Here is a 12,211-nt window from a genome sequence, read left to right on the forward strand (position 1 = left end):
AAAAGTGCTCAGAGGAAATAGGCATTCAAGCTGATAAATTTGCACAAGGAGAGTAAAAAAATAGACACTCTGTTGAATTGCTTCAACAGAAAGTTGTGTAAAAGAATGTCATATACTCCAGAAAGTGGTTACCCAATTGATTTATGAAATTATGTTTATTTAAAAATTAAAGAGTTACAAATACTACTTTGTTACAGTAATTATAACGGGTATTATTAGTAAAACTTCTCCTACCATACATTAGATAATGGTGAAAATATACTAAATTTAAAAATGTGATAAGCAGAAACAGATAGTTTTTAGGTCTTGTTTCTACAATGGAATAGTTAAGTACGTACGTACACACACACACACACACACACACACACACACTTTCTCGCTACATGAACAGGGGGAGACAGTATGGTAAGGGAAGACAGTAGGGTAGCCTTCAAAAGAAAGACAAATATAAAAAATCCAAAAAAATAAAGACTGAAATGATTTCTTTTTATAAAACATGGCAGAAAATAGATAATCTTTTCGACTTTGAGAAAAACAAGATCTACTAAGTTTGAATCATGAGTTAGCAGCCTTACTTTTTCTTATTGTATATTCTACTAGAGTCTAAATCAGGGGTCCTCAAACTACGGCCCGCAGGCCACATGCAAATACAAATATTATATTTGTTCCCGTTTTGTGTTTTTACTTCAAAATAAGATATGTGCAGTGTGCATAGGAATTTGTTCATAGTTTTTTTTATTAAACTATAGTCCGGCCCTCCAACGGTCTGAGGGACAGTGAACTGGCCCCCTGTTTAAAAATTTTGAGGACCCCTGGTCTAAATGAAGTCATAATGAACTGCAATACCACTTTAAAATTAAGTACAGGTCATCAAGAAGATCTTTAATAATGTGACATATAAATGGTACTAAAGCTTATTAAACAGCAGAATACTGTTTAAACATCCTTAATTTGGACCTTGTTAAAATGTGAAAAAATGATGTTTTAAAGAACAGCATTTTGTGTAGAGGTTTGTGTAGAGGTTGTCATGGTTGAAAAAATTCTGAAGAATTTTATAACATGTGAATATTATATGAAATTCAAATTTCAATGTCCATCAATAAACATCATAAAATCAATAAACTATAAATAATCTATTGGATATTAAAGGAGAACGTATCACTTGGAAAGTTAACTTCTAAGTGGAAAAAGCAGTATAAGTTATTGCATGAATAACTAACAATAATTCAGAGAACACAGAATCTCTAAGGTATCTGAGGCACATTGTTAAAAGGTATATTTTTCGCCCTAGCTGGTTTGGTTCAGTGGACAGAGCGTTGGCCTACAGACTGAAAAGTCCTGGGTTCAATTCCAGTCAAGGGCACATACCTGGGTTGTGGGCTCGATCCCCAGTACAGGGCATGTAGGAGGCAGCTGATCAATGAGTCTCTCTCATCACTGATGTTTCTATCTGCCTTTCTCCCTCTCCCTTCCTCTCTGAAATCAATAAAAATACATTTTAAAAAGGTATATTTTTCAAGGGAACCCACAAAAATAGTGCATTAAATAGTTATAATGTTTTTTTTTCTTTCAGCAGGAAGAAGCTCTATTCAACTAATTTGTAAATGTCTAAGAATTCTGAAATTGTTTACTCAGAAAATCAGATTAAAAAAAGAAAGCACCTTATTGGTTGGACTGTCAGAAGTGAACTTTTTATAGGAATTTGTTTAAAGAATTTAGTTGAAAAAACTGCCTGCTTAATGCATGAGTTTTTTAAAATGCTAAAAAATCAGATTGACAACAATGTATGTAACAAATGATGAAATACCCTAAAATTTTAAAACAAATTTTAAGATGCCTTGACTAGAATTTTTAAGAGGAATCATCTTTCATGCTATCTTTCTTTTTTTTATATATGTATATATTTTATTGATTTTTTACAGAGAGAAAGGGAGAGAGATAGAGAGTTAGAAACATCGATGAGAGAGAAACATCGATCAGCTGCCTCCTGCACACTCCCTACTGGAGATGTGCCCGCAACCAAGGTACATGCCCTTGACCGGAATCGAACCTGGGACCTTTCAGTCCACAGGCCGACGCTCTATCCACTGAGCCAAACCGGTTACAGCCATGCTATCTTTCTATGCTATAATTTAAATAATGTAATAAAGTATTTACAATATTGAACAACCCAATATATAATCTAAAATAGGCCAATACCTGAAAGGGCTAAAACCTTCCTAAGGAGAGCTTGACGACCAGTGAAAATAAAGACAATGACAGCCAGTGTGTACTAAGGTACTTTAATAAATGCTCAATTTTATGAAAGGAAGTTGGATTTCTGAAAAAAGCCTGTCTGCAAATGACCAAATGCCTTTTTATTATACTTATAAACTATAAGGTTAAGAAAAAAGTGATTGGTTCAAAATGAGTCAAAATAGTTCTCATGTATGAAGAATAATAATCTAAACCAGGTTTTAGCAAACTATATGGCTCATGGGCCACATGGCTCATCACTTGTTTTTCTATAGTGTCAAAGCTAAGGGTGATTTTTACATTCATAATGGTTAAAAAAATCTGAATAATATATATTTTTAAATATTCCTTTATTTTATTTTTTTAAATATATTTTATTGATTTTTTACAGAAAGGAGGGGAGAAGAATAGAGAGTTAGAAACATCGATGAGGGAGAAACATCGATCAGCTGCCTCCTGCACACTCCCTACTGGGGATGTGCCCGCAACCAAGGTACATACCCTTGACCGGAATCGAACCTGGGACCCTTCCGTCCAAGGTACATACCCTTGACCGGAATCGAACCTGGGACCCTTCCGTCCGCAGGCTGATGCTCTATCCACTGAGCCAAACCAGTTAGGGCTGAATAATATTTTATGACACACAAATATTATATGAAATTTCAGTGTTCATTAATAAAGTTTTGCTAAAATACAGCCACGCTGACTTGTTTACACACGTGTATGGCTGCTTTTGGGTTACAGCAGCAGAGCTGGGAAAGTGTGCCAGGGATCATGCAGTCCACAAAGCCTGAACTATTTCCTATGGGATCCATTCCCTAAAGAGGGTGAATATGTGAAGGCACAGGAATGGTGGTCTACTCATTTAATATTCAGTAATGCTTAGAAATCTAGCCACAAGGCAAAGAAACATGAAGCATAATAAGAGAAAGCTAATAAACAAACAAACAAACACACAGCTGAATCTAAAGAGTAATCAGTTTGAAGGGAATATAAATGATTGTCCTGCCTCTGGAAGGTATTTTATTCTCTATAAAAGCAACATTTTCTTGTTCATCCACAAGAAGTGCAACAACTATTTGCACCACTATAAGTTACTGCCAATTCTTATCCCAGTAACCACAATAAAATCACATCTATGAAACATTTTTGTGGTTGCTATGGGACTAACTGTGACATCAACAGAGCATCATATAATAGCAATGACAGGATAGGGAGAATTAACAAAAAGGTACTGTGTGAGCTGCTTGAAGAGGGTAAGAATTATAACTAGACAGAAAAACCTTATGAAACAAATGTATTTAAAGTGATTTTAAAACAATTTCTGCACATAATATTATCATGTTAAAAATTCAGTAAAATTTTAATAGAAGAGTTCAAAAAGAAAAAAAGAGATAGTTTATATTACTCTTCCTTTATTTTAATTTATTATTACTACTTTTTGTTAATCCTCACCCGAGGATATTTTTCCACTGATTTTTAGAGAGAGTGGAAGAGAAGAGACAGAGAGATAGAAATATTGATGTGAGATAGACACATCAATTGGTTGCCCCGCAAGTGCCCCAACAGGGGAAGGGAGGCCGCTGGGGATCAAGCCTGCAACCAAGGTCCGTGAACTTGGAGGTACCTGCCCTTGACCAGAATTGAACTCGAGACCCTTTAGTCTGCGGGACAATGCTGCATCCACTGAGCCAAAACTGGCTAAGGCAGCTACTCTTCACTTATGAGCTGCAGTACACAGCACTAAAAATACTAAGATTGCAGACTATGAATTGTTAGAGCACTACTTAAGACTAACATCTGCCCATGTTTCTTCCTCACATTATCTGGACCTGATGTGCTATTACAAAATCGGTGTGGCTTAGTTCAAACGAACAAACCATATGTGAAAAGTTATCTTACTGAGATGACGTTAAAAGATGACAGATTCAAAATAAATTTCCCTAAAATCTTCCTGATGATTTTTATCATCATTATTAATGGGTATTTGAAAGAACTACCTCCATTTTTCTCTTTTTAAAAATATATTTTTATTGATTTCAGAGAGGAAGGAAGAGAAAGAGAGAGAGAGAGAGAGAGAGAGAAACATCAATGATGAGAATCATTGATTGGCTGCCTCCTGCACGCCCCTAACTGAGGACTGAGCCTGCAACCCGGACATGTGCCCTTGATCGGAATCAAACCCGGGACCCTGCAGTCCATAGGCCGATGTTCTATCCACTGAGCCAAACTGGCCAGGGCTCCATTTTTCTGTATTGGATTAGTCCTTAATATAAGGAAAAATCCAATTAAAGGTACTAAAGGGTTAACTAAAAATTAATAACTTATTTTTTGCCATTTTAAAAGAGGTATTTGAAAGAGAGACAAGAATTCAATGAAACTGAACATGCTACTGAAAATCTTTTCAAATTCTGTAAATGTACTTTAAAAAAGTCAGACCTTGAGCTTGATATATCAAATTGTGCCTGGAAAAGAGTATCAAGAAAGAGGTATAAACTTGTCTTGGGAAATGGCACCATTGTTCTGAAGATAGGCTAAAGAGACTTATTGCTGCCCCTTACCTCCAATTCTGCTTCTAACACCTCTTCAGTGGTTCGGGTCCGATCTTTTGGTTTCTTCCACATCTTTGGTGCAGTTATAGCTGTCTGAGCTGAAATACAAGATCAGGCTACCATTACTTCCCACTGCAAAGTTATGTTTGGAAATATTAGGTCTAAATCAGCGGTTGCCAACCTTTTGGACCTCAGGGACCATCAGTGGTCCGCGGACCACCACTTAGCAACCACTGGTCTAAATAATATTTGTATTCAAATTTAGGAGAAGAAAAGAGGGCTTTCACCCATACTGAGGAGGAGACAAATAAATGATAAAGTGAACAACTGTGTAGTGTGGCCCACAGGTTGCAATGGCAAATGCCTTGGGCACAAATTATTCTCATCAGCTCATGTAGCCTTCCATGCAGTGGCATAAGTTCCCCCTCCTACTTACTTCATGGTTAGGACATACTCAGGCTCATAATTCAGTAAATGGTGATTATCAATATAGGAAACTGGCCTACCAGTCAATTCTAGACATGGGCCTGCTTCTATTGCTCATCACCTATGTGATCATAAGCAAGTTGTACTTCTCAGGCCCCTGCACATTCAACTATAGTATAAGAGTGAGATTAGATGATATCTAAGGTTCCTTTTGAGCTACAAAAATAGTGAATCTCAGATTCTGTTTTTTAAAGCTTTCTAGACAAAAGGATACTTTAAGGTTTCATTTGATAGGCAACACTTCTACAGCATTCAGTTCTAATTTCAGATCAATATTGTTGGCTCAGCCTTTTATATTGCTGGGGTGACAAGAAAGAAAACTATTTTTACTGAATTATTCTATTGCATCAGAAGATCTAGATGAAAAATTAGGCTTACAAAGAATTTTTAAAAATTAATTTTTCTTACAAATTCCAAAAACATCCAACACTTGAATGTACAATTTCAACATCAGATAGCAAATAGATTACATTAAAGGAACCTATAGAAGGCAACACATGAGTCAACAGGTAGAAATGAGGTATTACAGGCAGGTGGGTAGGGAGAGGAGTCAAAGAAAAGCCACTTAATAGAGACATTATCAAAAGTGAATAAACACCAAGCTGATTCTCTACAGAAATACAAGATCATTCATTTAGACTGAACCAACTACTTTCTCTGGGACAGCCTCAAATCTTTTTTGGAAGAACAGAATAGGAATACTCACACTGTTTTAGGGGACAACAAAAAGAGACATTTAACACTCTTCTTCTCAAATTTACTGTACCATTAAAAAAACCCAACACCATAAACTCCTTTGTTACACCTCAAACCAATTTTTCTTTTTTCAAATATGTTTTTATTGATTTTCAGAGAGAGGAAGGGAAAAGGAGAGAGAGATAGAAACAACAATGACGAGAGAGAATCATCAACTGGCTGCCTCCTGCATACCTCCAACTAGGATTGAACCTGCAATTTGGGCACGTACCCTGACCAAGAATCAAACCATGACCTCCTGGTTCATGGGTCCATGCTCAACCACTGAGCCACACCAGCCAAGCGCAAACCAATTTTTCTTTACCCTTCCTCCCAGGAACCACACTGAACAAGAAAACATTATTAGACCAGCTGTTATTCTTCCTTTCTGGACTACTCAAGGTAAACTATTTTCTCAAAGTATGAAGCTCATATTACAGTGACTGTGGGTGGGTTTAAATCTGCTATTGCCTCACAGTCTTTTACTAAGTATATGTTCATGTATGTATGCATGCAGTGATCTCTTCATTTTTTTTATGGACTTTCTGATTTATAAAACCATCTGTTTTATGTGCATCTCTCCCAAATGCTTATGATTAATTCTGCTTCCACAGCAGAATCCTTTTTAAGAGTTTAAGGAACCTGTACATTTCATTTCAAATTTTGTTTCATATATGCATGAATTGAGCTCTAAATTCCATTCATGGAAAAGAAGAAGAACACTTTCTGGATGATTCTTTGGGATCAAATATAAACTTACCCTGCTTCTAAATAACAAAACCCAAGAACATATCAAATGAACTCAACACAAATACATAAACACATTTCTTCCGTGGGTAATGCATAACATTTAGTATGCTTTACGAAAAAAAAAAAAAAAAAAAAAAAAAAGCTACTTACGTAGCAGGGATTGTTACTCTCTGTAAGTGGCTTAATGTTTTACTTTAAAGCAGTAATTCTCAGCTAGAAGTGAGAGAAATCACATACTTCTTTAAGAGATCCTCAAGTCCTTTTAAAAACTGAAGAAAGACATACATACCACACCTAATGTCTCGTGAAATTGTGATAAACATCCCCTCTCCTACCATTAATGATGGAGATATGCAGTAAAATTTGGGTATGCTAGCAGAAGGGGGGAGGAAGAGACACAGATACCCACTCCCTCATTTAAAAGACAATTATTTCAGAACTTGTTAAAATAAGGGAATTAAATTTAAGGCACTGTCTCAGATTTTTCTTTCCTTTCTAGTCCATTCCCAGTACCTACACCTTAGATTAGGCCCTTACTACTGCATTTATTTAACTATGAGATAGTCTCTTAATTCATTGCTCTGATTCTTTAACACATCATGTATATACTGACTGAATGATGGCTGTTCTAAATAACTGATATGACTGGGTTATTCCTGTACTTAAAATATTTTTTAAGGCATCATCCATAAGGCCAAGAAAACTTCCTCCCGCAGGGTGGGCACGCAAATGTGCTGCCTGAACAAACAGCAGCACTGTGTGAAGGAGCTATTACTGATATTCTGAAACAAAGACATAGATTCTTTCCTTCTTGTGCTGCATTAAAGCACCACAGGACACGTAACAATCTCTGCATGAGATTCATAATTAATCTGAACTTAGAGCTGCCTAAAGCAGCCTTCCTTAGCCCCCATAAAAACTCAACGCTTATAGGCACATTTAATTTCTACTACTTTAAAATATAAAATAAGCAAATATAAACAGAAAAGCAATACAATGACTTAAAGATTTTTTTTACAAATTTTTAGATCACTGGTAGAAAAATCATGTTTTTCTTCAGAGCTCATTTTATGAAATGACTAAGGTATAAATTCAGAAAAACACTGGGGACACAGGCAAGCTTAATCATTAGGTTTTAGGAAGATTGTCTTCTCTGTTAGATGTTTCAGAATTTATGTCAAGAATTGCATTAGGTTAGAAATGTTCCCATTTTCAACTTGCACCCCATGAATGAAATACAGACTCCAGAAAATTATGCCTCATAACAACTGGTATAACTAGCAATGATTCCATTTTAAAAAGAAAGCACAATGCAGTTATATTTTTCTGATATCTGTAAGATGCCTGGTAAGTCACACCTGAAAATGGAAGAGTCCCCTATTTTCCTTTACTTTATTTTTAAAGTATATTTTTATTGATTTCAGAGAGGAAGAGAGAGGGAGGGAGAGAGAAACATCAATGATGAGAGAGAATCACTGACTGGCTGCCTCCTGCGCGCCCCCTATTGGGGATTGAGCCCACAGCCCGAGCATGTACCCTTAACTGGAATCAAACCTGGGACTCTTCAGTCCACAGGTTGAAGCTCTAGCCACTGAGCCAAACCAGCTAGGGCCTCATTTACTTTATATATAGGTTCTATTGGAGTCAAGTTGCTACTCTTGCAAATTAAGAGCTAACAACTCTCTGTGTGCAACCTGGGAGATAACTACTGGACTTGAAGAAAAGGGAACAGTATACAAGATTCATATATGTACTGGGTTTTATTAAACCCATGTAAAATTGCAAAAATAGTCTTCCCAACGCCTGAGAAACTGCTATATAAAACTAGAGGCCCGGTACACAAAACTCATGCACTCGGGGGTGTCCCTCAGCCCAGCCTGTGCCCTCTCGCAGTCTGGGAGCCCCTGGGCAATGTCCGTCCTTAGCGCTGCCACAGAGGCGGGAAAGGCTCCCGCCACTGCCATTGCACTCGCCAGACATGAGCCCAGCTTCTGGCTGAGTGGCGCTCCCCCTGTGGGTGCACACTGACCACCAGGGGGCAGCTCCTGCGTTGAGCGTCTGCCCCCTGGTGGTCAGTGCACGTCATAGTGACTGGCTGTTCCTCCATTCGGTCGATTTGCATATTACCCTTTTATTATATAGGATGGTAGATCATATAAAAATGGAAGAATCAAGAGTAGTTATGGAATATAAGGCATCCCAAGAAACGACTCTGTAAAAACATGTTATCAAACATATACTCTCCTCCTTTTCTTTGCAGGAGTATCAGTTCTTAGAGAATCTTCAAGTAGTTAAAAGTCAGTTTCTAGTCTAGAATCCTGACTCTGAGAGATATCAGAAATGTTGCACAGTTAAGTACAAGAATGACAAACATCACTGCCATAATAATATTCCCATATCTTGGGTATTCTTATTTCTTTTAGTCTTGTTGGTCTTTACATAAATATGACAGGTAACCTTTTTTGTTTTGTTAATCCTCACCCAAGAATATTTTTTTCATTGATTTTTTAGAGTGTGAAAGGGGGATGTGGAGAGGGAGGGAGGGAGAGAGAGAGAGAAAAAAAAAACAATTGATGTGAGAGACACACATTGATTGGTTGTTTCCCACACACACTCCAATGGGGGCCCTGCAAACCAGGCCGGTCTATTTATGCAACTGGGGATTGAACCTGCAAACCAGGTATAGGCCCTTGACCAGGAACCGAACCCACGACCCTTTGATCCAAGGGCTGACGCTCTAACCACTGAGAAAACACTGGCCAGGGACAGACAGGTAACCTTTTATTTTATTTTATTTTAAAAAATATATATTTTATTGATTTTTTACAAAGAGGAAGGGAGAGAGATAGAGAGTTAGAAACATCGATGAGAGAGAAACATCGATCAGCTGCCTCCTGCACATCTACTGGGGATGTGCCCGAAACCCAGGTACATGCCCTTGACCGGAATCAAACCTGGGACCTTTCAGTCAGCAGGCCAATGCTCTATCCACTGAGCCAAACCGGTTTCGGTGACAGGTAACTTTTTAATCTCAAGGTATTTCACTAGCTATGCAACGTAGGACTGAAAATAACTTTTACTAAAGATACCATGTTGATAAACTTAAACTTGCTTCTCTTTATAATTTCTTCATTACTTATTTAGTATTTACTAGTCAGGTCAGTACATAAGTAAATTGTAAGGTTTTAAAAAATTTCAAATTTTTCTCGTGCCAAAAAGGAGAGGCCTTTTCCACCCTCCCTTTTCTTAGACTTTTGCCTAGAGAAAGATTGGAATTGTAAACCCTTCCTCTATCTTTGATGTATGCGTTATTTTTATTTAAGCTAAAGAAGCCTCTTGTCAGCTTTACAACTCAGAAATGTTTCCCTCTCCCAGCCACCTGGCTCTGTGACCAACCACCTGCTTGTCATGAACATATGAAAAGAATAATTTTTCCTTTGGATAAAGACAACTAAACTAACACAGATGGACAACTACTAGGAGAATTTAGGCTAAATCAGACCTAAGAGCAATGGTGCTGGAACAGTCCTGCTACATGAGGACCAATTTTCATCATCTTGAGAATACATATGTAAATAGATCATATATGCCTGGCTTTACCAAAGGCGGAGCTTTCCTTCTCTCTGCTATCTCATTAGCGGGTTGCCTGTGATGTTCACTGCAGTCATAATGCTTATTCAGTAATAAAACTATTTTCTTTCTTTCCTACTTTTCTGGAGAGGATTTCTGGGTTGGGGGAAGATTTCCATTTTTTCTGGCAGTGCCTGAAACGAGCAGACCAGCTGAAGATCCTGTGGCCACATAAAACCCAGGTAAGAGAACCTGAATTATAAAAAGTCTTTCTTCTAGCTCTTTATTCTTCTGGAATATAACATGAACTCTTTAGCTTTGAGACTTGGGATTAATGTATCCAGTGGCTCAGTCTCTGGACTGAAGGTGACACAAAACTAAGAGGCCATGAAGGTTTATTAAGAACACATACTTTACTACTGGTCAGGGAAGGGCCCAAATGCATGGTCATAGAGTTATACATAAAGAGTAGAATGTTCCAATAATAGAACTTTCATTGAGAGTTCCCACTCTTAACACCCAGTTCTAATCCCTTCTCTTTTCTGTTTTTTTTTTTTTCTTCACATTTTATTTTACTTTTTCTCCTGGCTTCGAATTCCTAAAAGTTGGAACTAAATTGTTCTGATTCCATCATATTCAAGAATTTCGTATAGAGTTTCTTGAGGCTGGGCATTCTAGTTTATCTTTTTTTCTTCTATAGACCCTCATGAAAATCTGGAAAATTTGGTAACTTACCTAAGAAACTGGGGCAGAACAAAGAAACTCAGGTGAGAGAAGGGTAAGTTTTAACAATGGTGATGTAAATGAACTGGAAAAGAATATGATAGTGCTAAAATATGTAATGATGGATCACTGAGAAATGTCAACCAATGTACATTGGAGAGTAAGTCTATCAGTGTTTTCCAGCATCTTCTCAGAGGCTGCTATTTGAAATGTAAGGATGGCTTGGTAATTATATTTTCCATTATTTGTTAAAAACAGGCTTTCTGTTCTATGACTGCTTCACAGAAACTTAAATAAGTACTAACTAGTCTCTCCAGGGACCACAATGGTACCAAATACGTAAGTATAACAAAATGAGCAGCTAGACTTAAATTCTACCAAAAACAAAATTCAAAAGTGTGTTTATTATAACTTTATAATGAATTTTCTCTAACTTATGTGTTATTTTTACAAATGACATCAACAAAAAAACATAAAAGAAAACATGGGTTTTCACTAATTTGAAATTAAGGCACGGAGAAGTCTTCTTTTTTTTTTATTATGTGTCAAGTACTTATGAAAGTGCTACTTCAAATTCCAGATTTTAAAATGGAATTCACTTGCATGAGAAGAGAGCAATTTGTTGTTCCACTTATTTATGCATTCACTGGTTGATTTTTATATGTTCCCTGACCAGGGATCGAACCAGCAACCTTGGCATATCGGGGCAATGCTCTAACCAACTAAGCTACCCTGCCAGGGCCAACTGTCTTTTGTTTCTGTAGCAGGAGAGGACGTGGAGTTAAACAAGGAAGGGTAGAGTGAAGAATGCTGTTTGTCTGTTTCTCTTACAGCTTGGTTTATCAAATAATAAGAAAAATGAATGGCAAGGTAACTCTAAGTTGAAGGTTTGCTCTAAAAAGTTCAGCAGAGGCCAGTCTATTTATGCAACTGGGGATCGAAACAGCAACCTTAGGTATGTGCCCTGACCAGGGGTCAAACCCACAACATTTTAGTATACGGGATGGGACGATGCTTCAACCAACTGAGTCAGAGCTATTATGCAATTCTGTCAGCAATGACAACAAAGATGACTGCAATAAGACCAGCAGCGTATTTTCTAGGCCTCTGTATTATATTTTACTGCTCTTTCTGCAGTGTCTTAGACATTTTTGCATTTT

General features: G+C 37.2%; 1 protein-coding gene across 18 annotated transcripts in view; it reads right to left on the reverse strand.

The window, feature by feature from the left end:
• Positions 1-12,211, reverse strand: part of EIF4G3 (eukaryotic translation initiation factor 4 gamma 3) — a 274,226-nt gene that overhangs the window by 73,031 nt on the left and 188,984 nt on the right. For all 18 annotated transcript variants that reach the window (XM_070404282.1, XM_070404280.1, XM_070404267.1 and 15 more), the window contains one exon: positions 4,797-4,885. In XM_070404282.1, the coding sequence (XP_070260383.1) occupies positions 4,797-4,885 (89 nt within the window). The remainder of the gene's footprint in view (positions 1-4,796; positions 4,886-12,211) is intronic.

Source organism: Myotis yumanensis, unplaced genomic scaffold, assembly GCF_028538775.1.
Source record: "Myotis yumanensis isolate MYYU_CA2020_CCGP unplaced genomic scaffold, mMyoYum1.0.hap1 SCAF_2, whole genome shotgun sequence".
Taxonomy (NCBI): Eukaryota; Metazoa; Chordata; class Mammalia; order Chiroptera; family Vespertilionidae; genus Myotis; species Myotis yumanensis.